Source organism: Balaenoptera physalus (assembly GCF_965194825.1).
Source record: "Balaenoptera physalus genome assembly, chromosome: 12".
In the NCBI taxonomy this organism is placed as follows: Eukaryota; Metazoa; Chordata; class Mammalia; order Artiodactyla; family Balaenopteridae; genus Balaenoptera; species Balaenoptera physalus.
In genome coordinates, this window is record NC_138897.1 from 2,828,258 (window position 1) to 2,844,981 (window position 16,724).

General features: G+C 48.2%; 1 protein-coding gene across 18 annotated transcripts in view; it reads right to left on the reverse strand.

Moving 5' to 3' along the window:
* ZNF236 (zinc finger protein 236) overlaps positions 1 to 16,724 on the reverse strand; it is a 98,735-nt gene that overhangs the window by 20,297 nt on the left and 61,714 nt on the right. For 17 of the 18 annotated variants that reach the window (XR_014251907.1, XM_082417739.1, XM_082417735.1 and 14 more), the window contains 10 exons: positions 16,404 to 16,507; positions 14,585 to 14,736; positions 13,616 to 13,828; positions 11,719 to 12,001; positions 9,366 to 9,469; positions 7,237 to 7,602; positions 6,328 to 6,473; positions 5,996 to 6,236; positions 5,430 to 5,609; positions 2,513 to 2,668 (listed from right to left, as the gene is read on the reverse strand). Coding sequence is in view for 17 of the 18 variants with exons in the window: in XM_082417739.1 (XP_082273865.1) it covers positions 2,513 to 2,668; positions 5,430 to 5,609; positions 5,996 to 6,236; positions 6,328 to 6,473; positions 7,237 to 7,602; positions 9,366 to 9,469; positions 11,719 to 12,001; positions 13,616 to 13,828; positions 14,585 to 14,736; positions 16,404 to 16,507 (1,945 nt within the window). In the remaining variant the exon portion in view is untranslated. The remainder of the gene's footprint in view (positions 1 to 2,512; positions 2,669 to 5,429; positions 5,610 to 5,995; positions 6,237 to 6,327; positions 6,474 to 7,236; positions 7,603 to 9,365; positions 9,470 to 11,718; positions 12,002 to 13,615; positions 13,829 to 14,584; positions 14,737 to 16,403; positions 16,508 to 16,724) is intronic. The other variant, XM_082417725.1, reaches the window with a different exon arrangement.

Below are 16,724 nucleotides of genomic sequence, written 5' to 3' on the forward strand. Positions count from 1 at the left end.
GGTTCAGTGTATGAAGAACGGTTTCCTATATTCAGGGTTATTCAAAGACCCCAAAGGTGTCTGAGATTGTAATACAACTGAGTTGCTTATATAAAATTAATCCTGTATTTATAATAACTGATACTACATTATTAAACACATGTTCTTTAATTATGAGCACATCTTTTATTTTCTAATATCATCAAACTCCTGAAAAAAAATTTTTTTAATAAGGTACCAAATTAAGCTAAAGTGGCATCAAAAAAGAAAAGAAGAGAAAAGTTCTCAGCTGGCTCTACAACAGTAAGGCTAAAGAGAAAAAAAAATTATATCAGAAGAAAGGGGCATGCGTGTTGTTTTTAAAGAAACATCAGTGCATGGCATACAGGAGCCCTGTACACAACTGACCGCTCTTCCCCTGCCTGTGAGACCATCACTCTGTATCTGTGGAGGCAGATGTACAAGGTGGAACACCTAATGTCTGACTCACAGAAGACAGAGGTTTTACGAAATGCAGGTGGCCAGAACAGAGCCCTCTGCGTTCCTGGGCTCTCCCTCCATCCCCTTCTCCATTCTGATCAGAACATCATCAACTTTAAGTAATCTGCTGTACCAGCGAACGTCCAGGGTCACCAAGTAGTGCAAAACACCCCTCCATTTAAAGGGAAACACCTAAAACTCTCCTTGTCTTTCCATCAATTTGCCCAGGACTCACTACAGACATGAAGCAGGGCTTCCAAGGAGACATAAGATTCCACCACCTACAGCCAGTTTACTCCTCAGGGAAGCAGGAGGCGGGGAGAGCCTGACCTCTCAACATTCGAGGACAGAGATCCCCACCAGAGCGTGACACCACTCATTCGGGCCAAACACAAGAGACACATCTTCATGTCGCAACACGCACCACGCACCGCGCACCACGCAGGGTGGCAGAGGTGATCAGAACCCTAGAGGTGATAAGAAAGAACGCAGTGTCTAGTCCTTTACAAAAAGATACAAACTAAGACTTTCAGGAAACAGCTGCAGAAACAAGTTTGCTATGTAACTTGAGTAGTACCTGATATACTGTAGATGTCTTACCTATTACAGGCTAAATTATAACCTGAAAGTACTAGCTTTCACAGCCAATTAGAATATAAAACAAAGTTCCCCTTAATTGCAAACAAAACAAAAAGACTCTCATTTCAAATAAATAAGTAAAAGAATTCAGTTCTGGGATACAATTTTCTTAGAGCCCCAAAATTAAACAAGCAAACCGACGCACGAGGGACAGAGTTAAGACCAAAGTAGAGACAGGAAAACACGGAGAGCAGTGGTACAGTGGAAACGACCATCAGCCAGAAGTCCAGATTGTGGATCTGCCCAGATCCGCCAGCAAGAGATTCCAGCAAGGCTCTTGGCCACCCGGGCGTCAGCGTACCCTTCAGCAGAGGAGGGGGTGGACAGGAAGTCCCTCAGGGCCCTGAGCAGAACCTGACTGTGTGCCGCTGCCTCAGCTCCGCGCCTGCTCCAGTTCAGCAAGTCCCCACGCTGCAGCACTGGCAGCTCCATCGGGCCCACGCTCGCGTGGGAGAAACACCCCCCCACGGCCAAAGCTCCCGCCTCAGGAGGCCGCCCCCACCGGGTCAGCCCCCAACCCCGCAGACGTGCGCCCTGGACGCCCTTCTCCCCTTTATGTATCGCTACTGCCGTAATTCTTCACTGACTTACGGGCTCTTCAATAAACGTCTGCTCTATTCGTTTCTAGGATCCAAAATGCAAGGGGACCGTAGTTGCCTTGTTCAACATGACACACCCAGATTTAGTATACTTCTTACCATATAGTATGCACCACAATCTTTTGTGAATAGAAGAATTACTGGATAAGAAAGTATTTCAATTAAGCACGAAAAAAAGTCTAGCTGGGGGTACAAACATATCTAAAGATTAAATTCTTTTTCTCAAAAAATGATATACAGAGTTGGAAAATAAAGAGGGCTAAGAAAGTAATGAAATCTCTACAAGGTAAGGAAAACAGATATGTCATGCTCAACTGTTAATGTTTACTTATGAAGCTGTGACTTATTTTACTGGAGCTCTTTTACTTTTATTTTTTATTAAAGCCTATATTTCAAAACCTTAGTAAGATGCCTTCTTTTAATTCTGCCATCCTACATTCAGCTGGCGCCCAAACATTCCCACCACAGGGCACAAAGTAACGAGCCAGAGGCACTTTCAGCCTGGGTGACACGGGGACAGCTTTGTGACTTGCAGACATACACAATGCCTTGCATATTTGAATAAGATTATTTACCTTTGTTCTTTAGAAGGTGGAAACAACCTTAAAAGGTTAATAACACTCGAGACAGCTCTGTGTCCTAGAATTATACATAAGCCACTAGTCATCACAGAATCACATCAAACGTATTAGAACATGCAGCTGACACACTCGTCACGCGAGAAGACAGGTGACTTCTCTCTGCTGACCAGGTGCAGAGCCCTATAACTATGAAACGTTATGAAGCCTCTCGTGGCTCGATCATTAGCTGCATACCTGAAGCGTTTAATGTTGTACTCTGTGAGAGAAGTTGATCATTGCTTATGGTCAAGGTGGCACCCGTAGATTGATTATTGATTGCAGGTGCTGATAATCTTATGCTTCCGTTCAGTTCACTACTTCCATTAGAACTGTGCTGTATAAGATCTTGACCTAAACAGAAATTAATACTGTGATATCTGAAAGTAACACGTTAATTCACATACTGGCAAGTATGTTAAACATATAATAACATCCTTTTAAAAGTGAAAGCTATTTCATTTTTAATACTATTTAAAGAGAAAAAAAATGAAAATAAGACCAAGAAATACATTTCCCAAAAGGAAACTATTTGTTCACACTTTTAAAGCTATAAAGTTTTTAAGTGCTTCTTAAGAGTTCTACTTTAACCCAGCATTTAGGCACTTAGAGCTACACACTTTGTTGAATTAAATTTAAACCGAATTGGAAATACTTCCAAACATGGTGGACCCCCAGCTGCAGCATCGAGGGGCACGAGGGAGGGTACCAAGGCCTCCCTTGCGGCAGCGGTGGCCGCTACAGGTCTCCTGCGGGAGGGTCACTGCCCCACGGCGCTCTGGACGCGCACAGCAGGCTCAAACACGCCGTGATGTCTGTACTCCCACCGAGAGACATGGGCTTCTGTCAGCTTCATTAGCTTGTAACCTTTACATTACAGCATAATTGTACAATGTAATCAGATAGTATGGAAACAGAGGAACATGAAAATTAAAAACCCGAGCTGTTTCAATGAAAACCAAAAGACAAAAGGATGCTGCACTCAGCTTCATAATCACCAACACCCTCATGCCACGCTAGAGAAACAGAACTGGGGAATGAGGCTGTGCAACAGGGGTGGAAATGTGGGCAAAATAAAACGTGCAGAACTCCTACCAGCAGAGCAGACCCATTTTCAAAGACCTGCGGATAAATGCTCAAAATCGTGTAGGCATCGTTTTTCTGACTCTCTGCTTGACGTGGCTTTTTATTAATAACTAGACTAAAGACATCAGGTAAGAGGACTTTTACTGTACAAGATAACTGGGGGAGACTGAGGACTCTCCTCACCTTTTACCCAATGTCTAACTTTTTTCCCAAACAGCTTATGAATTGCTAAAGGTCTGTACACCTTAATTGAGGTAATATTTGCATTCTAGCATTCATAAGCATTTATAATTCTGTGCATTCATGGAAAAAAGAGCAGTCTACAAAATAACCGAAAATTTCTATAGCATAGCTAGATGCTTTCCACAGGTGACCACAAATTAAAAGTTTTTCTAGACTTCTCAGAATGGGATAAGAAAATGTTGAGTTAGGAGTCCCCACAGCCAATTCTCATTACACACAATAATGAGAAGTAAAGGAATAAGAAATCTTAAGCCCAGAGTTTGGGCAACCCTTATTTCATCAACTGACAAAGATTTCTCCTAGGATAACCCTTTTAAGCTATTTTTTTTTAATTGCAGTTATATTCACCTAATACACTAAAAATTAACAATAAAATAACTAAATGACCGATAATAGGAAAACATGGGAGAAACAGAAGTACAAGCCACAAACACAAAAACGCATTTGCCGAACTGTAAACAAGAATCCCACGTTATGTGCTTTTTGTATAGGACTAGCACAACCCCTCAAATATTGACATTATGCAAAAAAAGTTAATTCGATCAACAAAACAGCTTCTGAAAATAACTCTTCCATGTTTCCAACATTAAAATTCAAATATATATGTGTATATATATATATAAATACACATATATTAAATAAAAAAGAAGAAAGTTAGTGAATTAGATAAAATTCAAAGTTAATTTCTGCTGCCTGTTAGCATCTAAAAACCACTGCGTGTCATCGAGAAGCAAAGCTCCATCCAGGAATAGTTCCTCAAACTTCTCACATAAATTGAAAGGAATAAAGACACCCCTTAAGAAAGAAAGCTTTTGGTTTTCTTCTCAATAACTCCTCTTTCTTTTCCAATCATGGTTTTTGCAGAAATCTCAGGCAACAGAGGTAATAACTACACTGACCGCTCACACGGCTGTCGGCCCAGTGTTCCAGCCGCCGCCATACTGTGTCTCCAGGGAGGTTATTTTGACCCCAGCAAAATGTTTTTCTTTTCTTTTTTTTTTTTTTTTAAAAAACCAACAGTCTCATAAGGTTGTTGTGAGACTTAAATGAGTTACTATTTGTCAGTCACTAGAATAGGACCTGGTGCACTGCCAGGGTCAGAAAGACTGTCGCTGAATTTCAGAACCACTCAGTTAACATGAAGAGCTCACAGCTAAGAGCGGCGTGGGCAAAACGCACCTGTGAAATATGCTCCAAGCTCACTCAGATGAGAACATACTGTGAGAATTAATGCTCTGTAAGGGGAAGAAGTGACCGTGAGCATCACAGGCCTGGACCAGGGAACACATTAGCTGGTGACTCACATGGAGGATCAGCTCACCAACCTCGGTGGCCTGGGCTGCCAAAGGGTGTCTTCCACCCACTTATCTAGTTGTCGATGTCCTACCATAATTTTCTACATAATCTGAGAAGAATTCTGAAAAGGTCAGGGGGGTAGGTATCTGTAATCTCCTAGTGTAACCACTTATACCGATTCAACTCCTTTAGCTCAAAGGAGCATGGTAAGAATTATGAAGCCATGGTTTTCTACTCTTGGCTAAACAAAATATATTTGACAAAGCTAACTGGCTCAAACTGGACGTGCCATGAGGAACCACCACGTTTAATCCCTGGTATCAGATGGGAACTGCAGGATATCATTCTCACTAAACTGGAGTTTCTCACATAAATTACAAACACTTTCTGAGGCACTGGATTTAGGCAAAGCTCAGTCTTGCAGGAAAAAGATACAAAAAAGAGTTACCTAAACTGCAGGTGAAAGGATTTAAAAAATTTTAAGACTAACCGGAGATGGTCAGGGTAATTTCCTGCGGCGACCCCGAGGACGACGCAGCGGTGGGCCCAGCAGCCTGCGCCAGCACCTGGCTCAGGCTGGAGTTGTTAATGGTCAGGGTGATCTCGTGGGGGCCACTGGAGGTGGACACCAGGCCTTGTGATGTCATCACCTGAGAGAGGTCTTGCGTCCCTGGTCATCGTTATAAAACAGAACAAAGCTGGGCTTAAAAAAATAATCATTTCCTCCTTTTTCATATTAAAATATTTTAGTGCAACTGTTACTTTAAAAAGAGAAGGATTCAAAATACAGTGTCATCTCTAATTCCTTCAACTAAAATGATTTAAAAACAAACAAACAAACAAAAAGCCTTATGCGGTTCCATGAATGCAATAATCTCTGTGCATATACTGACTAAACATCACTTATCATCAGAAAAGCTTATTCTTAGGACATTTATTCGTTAAGCTTTATAAAGAGAAAAAAACAGCATCCCAGTGTCCCCAAACCAAATCTGTGACTGTCAGCAGCGAGCCAAAACTCCAGCTGTCACACTCAACCGAAGCGGCAGCTCTCACCACTGCTGCTGGTGGTCAGCACGGAATCCTGCTCCGAAAGCGGGCCTATGGTCAGGTTGGCAGACGTCACCGTGGGCTGCAAGGACAGGCCTGAGATGGGCTGGAGGACCACACTGGCCGGGACCGTACTGTCTGGTGTCTGAAGGGAGCTGTGCTGCGGGGCCAGGCCGGGCTCCGAGGTCGGCTGCGGAGCAAGCAGGTTACCCTGCTGTAGCGTCTGCTGTAGGACGCTTGGGTCAATCTGAAAGCACAGAGATTGTTGTGATGGAAATGTCACGCTGAGTGTGACTCACACCACCTGAAAGCACAGAAAAGCCTGGCGGGCGTCGCACCTGTAGTGTGATATTATTAATGCTGGAAGCGTCGATCCCAGAGATTTGAACGCTGGGTGCAACCAAGTTAGCAGCCAGCTGTAACTGTATGCCCTCAAGGGTGGCCAGGCTTCCATCTGTCAAAGACACTGTCCAGTCGCCACCAGCTGCAGAGGAAGAACAGGAATGACTGCGTACCAGACACTTTTCTCAAACAGGAAAAACGCACTGGGTTTCTAAATACAGAAGTTCTAAATACATATCGACATGACCTAGCTGACAAATACTAATATTTACTTTACACAGGCACGTACATATCTAATTTAATCGTCACAAAACAAACCTTGTGAAATAGAAAATAATATTATCCATTTTAAACACATCAGGAAACTAGGCTCAAAGAGATCACACTGAGTAGCCCAAGATTTAAAACAACGCTATTATTTTGTCTTATTATGCTTTAATTGCGCCATGGGTCACGAAACTGAAAGAAAGCCACTTAAGATGTCCAGTAGCTATTAACAGTTGCTACGTTATTTGTGAGTGCACAAAAAACCCAACTGACTAAAATTTAATGCTTTTCAAATACTGTGTGACCCAAGAGCAATTGGATAACTCTCGTATATGAAAAACAAGGTTCACGGGTAGCTATAAATTACGTCTCGCTATTAAGTTTGTGAGAATACTAAAAAGGAAACAGGTTTAAGCCCATCAAACTAAACAAAGAGCTGAAGCGTGAAATGCAGAAGTGATGTTAGAAAGAATGGGAAACGGAAAGGCAGCTGCGTCTGGAAGTCAGGACTTCAACCTCCCGCGGCCCCGCGGGAAACCCTCAGGAAGAGCAGTGTCCTGAGGCTGAAGGTCGCGCCGCCCCCGCCCCCACCCCCAATCCCGGCGTCGACAGCCCTGGTGCCTGTCAGCCCTACTCACCGGACACGGAGGCGGGAAGGACGGCCTGGCCCAGCAGGCCCTGCTGCAGCAGACTCTGGTCCAGCTGCCCCGCCAGCACGGGGCTGTTCATGATGAACACGCTGGGGTCGGAGGAGGGCGGAGGGGGCGCGCTCACGGGCTGCGGCCCTTCCGGCGGCCCCCGGGGCCCGGGCTTCCTGGCTTTCTTGGGGTCCGGTTTGTAGTGAAACTGCATGTGAGTCTTCCTCCGCCCAGACGTGCGGAAACGCAGCTCACAGTGGGGACACTTGAACGGCTTTGCTCCTGTGTGCAGACGCATGTGGACCTTCAGGCTCCCCTTGGTGGAGAAGGCGTTGCTGCAGACGTGGCAGCTGAAGAGCTTCTGACCTGGGAGAAGGAGCCGAGCGTCAGCGGGCCGGCCGAGCGCTCGCCCCCGTCGGCCATCGGCCTGGCTGCCACCGCGCTGCGTCCACCGACCCCCGCGCTCCCCGGGGCCCCTCGCTCCGGAGGGCCGGTGGCTGGAAAACTTAAAAGTAAGCGAAGTTCACTGTCGAGGATCCGAATTCAGTCTTTCCACGACACAGAGGCACGGCGAGCCCTGCCGGAAGCGGGGGCCCGCCCTGCATCTCGGGCTCCGCTCCCTCCCTGATTTTACGAAGCGTGAGCTCACGCCTCACAGGTCTTCTCCTCTGACAAAGGGGAGCCCGAGCCGCCGGCACAGGTGGACGCCGCCTGGCAGACTGCGCTCCGGGCGCACGTGCCCAGCTCCTGGGGCGCCAAGTCCTCTAACACACACGGGCCGCGTGGGGAAGAAGGCCAGGCAGGCAGGACTGGGCGCGGCGTCAGAACCCCTACCCTGCCCTGGAGCCTCTGCAAGGAGAGAGCCCGCCCATCCCTGTCTCCCTCTCCTGCTCCCGGAAACCAACACGGACTGTGCCCAGGGCTGGGCTCGGCGACTCGCCCTGGGACTGGCGGCGCCTGCTCCCCTCACACTGCTCGGGGCCTCAGAAGTCACCTGAGAGGGAGCCCTGGAAGGTGTCTTCCCAGAGACTTTCTTCCTAGTCCTGACACCCGGGAGCCGACACGGAGGCTTGGTGCGCAGGAGGCGTCCTGAGTGTCGCCGGCACCTGCCACGTGAGCTACCACGCAAGACCGGGACGCAAAGCTGCTAAGCGGGTCCCTCCCGACCCTCGGCAGCGCCCAGGGCTGCAGGGGAGGGTCAAGCACAGATCCTAAGGAAACAACAGAAGAACTGTCCATAGAATAGGCAGCTGAAGGACTTCGTGTATCTGTTTACTGAATTCCACACACGAACCCATCAGAAAAGAATCACAGGGCTTTACGCCTATGTGTGAAATTCCACTTGTACTCCCTTGGTCAATTCTGCTTACGGCCAAAACTTCAGAGTGTAAATTGGTTTGATAATCATAATCCTACACGTCCTAACAACGCTAACATTTACTCCGTGTTTACCAGGTGCTACTTTTACTTTTCTAGGCGATTTAAACTCCCAGCGGGGGGAGTGGGGTGGGGGGGGTACTCGTGTTAGCCCCATTTTCCACACGAGGGATGGGCGGGTCAGAGAAGTGGCTCACAAGTGAGGACAGACTCCAACCGGGCAGAGGCCCAGGGCCCGCCTTCTCACCCACGAGGGCGCACCGTGCAGAATCAAGAAGCAAAGGTTGAGTACGTTTTACTTAGGATGATTAACCTTCAGTTCCTCACATTAGATGAAGAAAATGGCCATGAAATTTGGACGTTAATTGTTTTCCTTTATCAGATTTTCCCCCCACAGAAACAGAATTGCTACCCGGTAAGTGTAATCAGATTTGTGAAATCCCCAGTTTTCACAAAATTTCAACAAACTGAATCTCTGGCCTGAATGAGACTAAGAGTTAATCTTTCTAACACAGGTATTTAACTCTGAGTGAGACAACTTATAACGCCACATCTGAGACCTAGATCCTTTCCTTTGGTGTCAGAGATCACTTTCTCCATGTTGGGAATCACAAATCTTCTATATTCATTTCTTCGTGGCTCCTGATTTTTAAGCTTCCTATCATCTTGAAAGTGTGTGTGCAAAATACATAGGAACAAGTATAAAGTGCTGTCGGAAGGCATCTACCAACAGTGCAGGTGTTTGTTCTTACCTGTGTGAGTCTTCACATGGCAGTCTAGGGTAGATTTAACAGTGAAACTCTTCCCACATTCATCGCATTTATATGGCTTTTCTCCAGTGTGGATTCGAACATGCCTAGCCAGAAAGCATTTGCAATTAAGTGTCTTTCTTTTTAACTTTATACACATTTACAAACAACTTCATGATTTAAAATTTATAGCTATGCATATAAGTAAAAATTATGCGTGACTATGTACTGAATAAATTTAGCAAAACTTTTAAGCTTCACTCTATATAAATAATACCATAAACAAATCCACAAGACAACAAAGTAATCTGCAAGACCAATGAAAACAAGGCTAATTTTCTTGAAAACCAAAGAGAATCTTACAAATCAGCAGTAAGACAAGAAATATCACAGTAGAAAAACAGGCAACACACAGGCAGCGTAGAGAAGAAACACACGCACCCAAATGCCACATGAAAAGGTATTCCCTAGACTCAGAATTTAAAAGGAGCACGTTAAAATGACAAGCCACCCCTTTCCTATCAGTCTGATGATGACCCACCGTCGGCTGGGTGGCCTGGGAGCAGGTGCTCAGAGGCTGGGGGATGTAAGCGGCACAGCCCTCGAGGCCAGTGGGTGTGTCCATCAGCACTGACCCCGGGCGCCCACACAGGTGCACACAGAGCACAGGACAGTGGGGCTGGCCTAGTGCTTCCACACTGAAAACTAGGCAGTCATCAACAGGGGTCTGGGATGCCCACACGACAGAACAAGACGTCGCGATGAAGGATGAAAGAGGTGGGCAGGTACTGACAAAGTTGTCTGAGACCCCACGATATGTAAAAATTAAACCAAGACCAGAACTGCAGAAGTTAATGCTGACGTATGTGTAGACATTTCTGAAAAAACACACAAGAAATTGCTGATAGCGCTTGTCTCTGGGGAGGGGAAGGCTCTCCCTTCATTGCCTCCTCCGCTGTTTTCGGTCCTGGTTCGCTTCACCAGGACACCTGTCCAGTACACAGTGGGGGCAGCTGAGCCTCGAACGATTGTTAAATGAAGGACAGAAGGAGAAGGCAGGTGGGCTGCCAGGCGCAGCAGGCTCCTGGTTTCCAGGAGCACCTGCCGCCTCGCCCCCTCACGGCGGGTGCAGGCGTCAGCAGCAGTCCCGCCTCCGGGGCTCACCTGCTGGCCCGGCTGCCTGCTCGTCAGCACCACCCGCCGGCCACGCGCTGCAGGCCTTCACAGCGGGAGAGGACGCCCCCGGGGCTGCCCAGCACGACGCCCTCATCCACGATTCGCGCCCCTGCCTCCCGCTGGGGCCCTGCCCCTCCCCACAGCCAGCGCGCTGCTCCCCTGTGGCCCCCGCCCGGTCCTCTCCATAGCTGAAGGTTCCAGCGTCTCACTCTCGGCCTCGGAGTCACGCCGTCATCTTCTTAGCTCGTTCCTCCTCCCCACCCACCGGGACACGACGCCGTCTCGGCCCCGCGACCCAGCTCGGCCTGCCGTGCCCACGGCCCCTCGCCCGTCTACCCATCCCTGTCTCGCTGGCACACGTCCCTTCCCGGCCGGCAGGAACACAAGGGCAGGGGTTGCTGGCTGCGCTCACGCGACGAGCACTTCCAGCCTAGCAGCTTCTCGGCGGCCCGCCTGCCCTCCCGTCACGTGCAGGGCTCTGTGCGACAGAGGGGCAGGAAGACGCCCGTTTGGCTTTCCGAAGCCGCCGGCTCTATTACTACCCGCCCTGAAATCCCGACGGCTCCTCCCTTCAGTCACCCTCTACCTCTCAGCCAGCAGTTCCACCTCCTGAGGCAAAAGACGAGCGCCCCCCACCCGGCCCCCCCGCACCGTAAACGAGAAGCCTCCAAACGCTGTAAGAGAGCGCTGCACTTCGGCCTTCTTTCCTGGAGCCCGGCTGCCGGCTGCCCGCCGCCACTCCGCCAGACCGCACGTCAATCACCGCCTCGCGTCTGACGTGGCCTCGACCGCCAGCGCTCGGGCCACCTCCGCGTGCGAGCGAGCCTCGCGCCATACGGACCGGTCGCCCAGCGGGGCGGGCAGGAACCCACTGCTGTTCTGTGCGCCTACAAGGCTGGGCTCAGCGCCGCGTCTGCCTCAGGAAATGATTTTTAATTCTCTTTTACTGCTACCACCGTCACACAGAAATAAGCACAAGCAACCCACAGAGCAAGCAAACTTCTAGCTAACGTGCTGAATGAGCTCGCAAGGAAGCCTCAAAGCGCACACGGGCCTGAAACCAGAACTCAAGAAAGGCAGGAGCCACTCTAGAGGCACCAGGTTCAGACAGCGCAGCAAGGGCTGCAGAGGAGCGCACAGACCACACGTCCACCCCGGGGCAGCGGGGCCTGCACCGCACCTGACCAGGTCGCTGGGCTTCTTGAAGCTCTTGGGGCAGTAGGAGCAGCAGTTGGCGTGCTTGGGCTCGGCCTCCAGCTCTGCCTGCCTGTCCTTCATCTCGCTGATGCGGTCCTTCTCGGCGGCCGACTGCACCAGCACCTGCTCTGAGACAGTGGCACTTTCCTGCGGCCGAATCTTGGCCAGCTGTGCCGTCTCCTCCTCTGTGAAGGTGATGACCTCGGGACGAGCCTTTCTAGACACATTTCTTTCAGAACTGTCTTCCTCTTCCTCCAGACCCATCTCTAAACAAAATGTAGGAAAAAGGATCAAATCCTAATAAAAAAACTAAGTTGTAACAGAACTAAAACTAAACATTTAACTTAAATATGTAAGGTTAAAATTAGCAACTCAGTGAGGCTATATTTGGGATGGTAAAGGGTTTTTCCCCACCACTGTCTGTTGAGAAGCTGGTCAGGGCGGAAAGGCCATGCCTCGGGGGAGGGGTCACCGACAAGGGCAGATGCCGTGGCTGCCCGTCTCCTGCCAGCCTTGCCAGCAGGCCGGCAGTGGGCTCCGACAGGGTCAGTGTCCGCACGAGTCAACAGTACTCATACACACAGACGTTCATTTATCAACACGGGCGCAAAGTGAATTAGCGTAAGAAGATGAGCAGCCCAAAGGAAGAGACCAAACTGATAATTAGCCAACAGCCACCAATTAAAAAGACTTACTGAAAGGAAAAAAAACACTTAAAAAAATGTATGTTTAAGTATTCTCTCAGTGAAATGTAAGGATATATTTACATCCATTAAAAAAAAGAATAAGCTGCTGTTAAAATGTAACTGAGAAGGAAAAAAAGGTTTGGCTGGGGACAGGGGACGGGGGACAGGGGGACTTTATTATTCCACAGATGGCTAAAAAATTTTTTTAAAAAACAGCAGAAACACTAAACAGCAAAATGGACGGCGGTCAGAACCAAAACAGTGAACTAAAAACTGACGATGGCCCTCCGAGTCGCGCCCCCATCTCAGCACGCTCACTCTGCCAGCATCAAGTGCCAAGGGCGTGAGGCGCACAGTGCTGGCCGCAGCACAGACAGGAGCCCAGGCCCCGGGACACCATGTAAACTATCAACAGCATAACTCACGCTGCGTATGGAACAAGGTCGTTTAAAAAATTTAAAACGCTGTGCACTGGCGCCATGTGTCAGAATATGCAAGGTGCACGTTCTGTCACTGTAATTTCACTCTGGAACTTGCTAAAAAGAAATCATCTCATAGGTACAAAAAGCATAAGCACAAAATAATCCTCCTGGGATTACTATACTTGGTGTGGGAATTGGGGCCATCAGCTCGTCTACCGTTTAAGTTAGCTTCACGGTATCTCGTGTCGATCAGATGAGAATGTGCGTGGTGAATAAGCACAGCGTCGAGGGTTAAAGCCCCCTGACCACCAGCTCTTCCTGTTACACTGCAGCACTGGGCAGCCACTGTGCGTCCAGCAACAGGAAACTGTGTAATGAAACACAATGGAATCCCGTGCAGTTGTTAGAACTGATGTACATCCGTGCTCACTAATCTCAAATTCGCCTGTAATAAACACCGACGACAACACTGCATTTAACGTGATTTCCTAATAGGGAATTCAGGTCCACCTACGCGTGCGTACGTGCGTGCATGGGCGACAGCCTGCCCTGTGCGGGGATGCTGGTATTTTGGTGCCTGGTGACCAGTGAGGTAAGAAGTTTTCCTCTTCGTGCTTCCCTGAATCTTTCTTTCAAAGAGCAAATTATGATTGCTTTCATAATCAGAAAATGAAATAAGTTAATATACTGGTACAAATCACCTCTGAAATGAGTTAATCACTAAGTTTCAGCATTGGCTTATGATAAACCTGAATCAACAAAGGGACCACACCTCCTCCTTCTGCCTCTCCCGGTGCTGACCCAGCCGAGGGGACTGTCTGGTGCCTCTTCATGTGCTTTTTACAATGAACTGTGGTTCGGAAACCCTGCTCGCAAAACGGACACTTGTAGGGCTTCATGCTCATGTGCGTGGCCGTGTGCCTGGTGAGGCTGCCGTTGGTTGTGAAGGAAGCGTTGCAGACGCTGCAGCTGAACGCCTTTTCTCCTGCGACAGCAGAGACGGGGTCAGAACACGTTCGTTACCTGAAAACCGTACGCAATCAAAGCAAAGATGCGCTCAACAAGCTGCAAAACCGAAGAGCATGTACTTGCTGTGGTCCCCAATTTTTAGGAATTGAGGGTCTTTCAAGAAGAGGTTATTTTAAGAAGACGGACGGTCATAATGAAGCAGACAGACCATACTAAGCCCTGACAAGATGTGAAATCACTGCTGGTGGACAAGGAAAATGGTGCGGCCACTCTGGAAAGGCCACTCTGGTTTGGTAAACCCCAAGGTTTAAACAGCTAGCGTATGACCAAGCAAGTCCACTCCTAAACAGAGAAGCGAAAACTTGCATCCACACAGAGACGCACAAAACGTTCATGGCCAAGATTACTCCTGACGGCCGAAAACGGCAACACCGCAGCTGTCCAACAGCTGAGCAGCGGACAAGCAGAACGCGGCCTCTCCACACAGTGGACTACCAGTCGGCTATACAAATAAGTGGGACCCGCGCCACAACGCAGGTGGACCCTGAACACGTGCTGAGTGAGGGAAGCCAGTGACAAAGGGCACCGTGTCGTATGGTTCCGTTTACAGGAAGAGCCCGGAACAGGCAAACCCACACGGACAGGAAACAGGTCAGTGGTTGCCTGGGGCTGGGGGCCCGAGGGGTGTGACGAAAATGCGCTAGAATTCATATGCTCTAGAATCACGTATGGTTTTCCTTGTGTTTACATCCAGTGCGAGGCAGACAATGACCTGTGTGTGTCTTCTCGTGGGACTTGAGGACCCCAGAGGAAACGAAGCCACGTCCACAGAGCTTGCACTTGTAGGGCTTCTCCCCGGTGTGTGACCGCACGTGCTGCTTCAAGTGGCTGGACTTCTTAAAGCCTTTGTTGCAATAGTCACATCTATACACACAACACAGACCATGTTAATTCACAGCATGATCACAAATGCAACACCTGAGAAGGGAAGAAAAGCAAACACTCTTCACCAACAATCAGTAAACAATCAGGCATAACTGTTACAGAAACCAGGTATGCTCTCCAACATTTAAAACTCTGAAATACTAGGAAGAAAAACTTGTTAGATCAAATTCTGCTCAGACTGTACCCTTAAACATATTTTATTATTTCAAAGTTAGTAAAACCTATAGCAATCCTCCAGGAGAAATAAAATTTGATTAACTACGAACTATTCCTTTAAACATAACAGGGAATTTATCACGTGCTATTTTCTTTACCAAGTCATAAGACGCTGCGAACCCTTCCGCTGCATTAGGGTCAGAATCACCTCTGAGTCTAGACACTTGGAAATGTCAGTTCGTATACTCTTTAGTTGATAAAATACTTTACCAAACAGATGTTACTAGAGCTATTTTGAATAATATATAAATATGTAGTGTTATTTTCCTCTCAGTTGCTATGAAATATATTAAAATTAAGGATGAAACAATTATAAATTTCAAAATTCCTATTCACATATTATTAAAAAATTTTTTAAAATTCTGAAAGCTTATTCCATTTTATTTCCCTATTTTTTCCATTTCCAGGTTTTAATCTGTGACAGGAAGGTACACAGAGCACACAGCTCAGCACACAGCAGCAAGTTCTTAATAAATGTTGAATGAACGAATGGGGAATGAATGAATGAATGGCCAGAAGTCCAGGAACGCCCAAGCAGATGCCACAAAGGAATCACAAGAAAATATTATACTAATCTCACTTAAAAATACCGATGCAAAATCCCAAGTTAAACATTATTCAACAAGTATGAATAATGGAATAAATGGAAGTGTGACTAAAGTAACAGGAGGTTATATATGAAACACACAAAGAGCCTTGGACAAAAAGGCACGATATAAATCCAAGTTATCTCTGAAGACACGGTAACAGTGGCCTAGAGTGGGGACAGAAAGCTACAGCAGAGTAGTTTACGGGCACAGGCTGCTGCATCCAAACCCCGCCCATGTCACTGACCAGCTGTAGAAGCTTTAGCAAGTGAGTCTCTTTGGACTCAGATACTTTCTTTATAAAACGGGGGTGACAATAGACCCTGTTTCCCAGAGCTTTTGTGAAGCTGCAGGAATGGTGCAGGTGGGCGCTGGGCGCAGCAGGACAGGCTGCGGTCTGAGCGTGCGTACCCGGAGGAGCACGCGTACCCGGAAGAGCGCACATACCTGTTGGAGCGCGCGTACCTGGAGGAGCGTGTGTACCTGTAGGAGCGTGCATACCTGGAGGAGCGTGTGTATCTGTAGGAGTGCGCGTACCCGGAGGAGCGCGCGTACCCGGAGGAGCGTGTGTATCTGTAGGAGTGTGCATACCTGGAGAAGCGTGCGTATCTGTAGGAGCGTGCATACCTGGAGGAGCGTGCGTATCTGGAGGAGCGTGTGTACCCAGAGGAGCACGCGCACCCGGAGGAGCGCACGTACCCGGAGGAGCGTGCGTATCTGTAGGAGTGCGCGTACCCGGAGGAGCGTGCGTACCCGGAGGAGCATGCGTATCTGTAGGAGCGTGCGTACCCAGAGGAGCGTGTGTACCCGGAGGAGCGCGCGTACCCAGAGGAGCGCGCGTACCTGTAGGAGCGCCGGCTCTGCTCCTCGCTGTCCTCCAGGAACGGGGGACGTGGCGCCTGCAGCTCCAGCTCCTGCTGGGATGACTCCTGAATCAAACGACTTGCCTAAAACGTAGCAGAAGCACAGAGCGGACTGCTTGAACATCTATGAATGAATACAAACACCTAACAACTAAGGATAAGAACACTCATAAATGTGGATTTAAAAGGGAGAAACCTCAATTAGGTCGTTGCAATCATTTGGGCCAAATTAATAACAAAAATCATCTATACCAATTTTACTGAAGAAATACTTATTTTATTTTCCATTAACTTGCTTTAA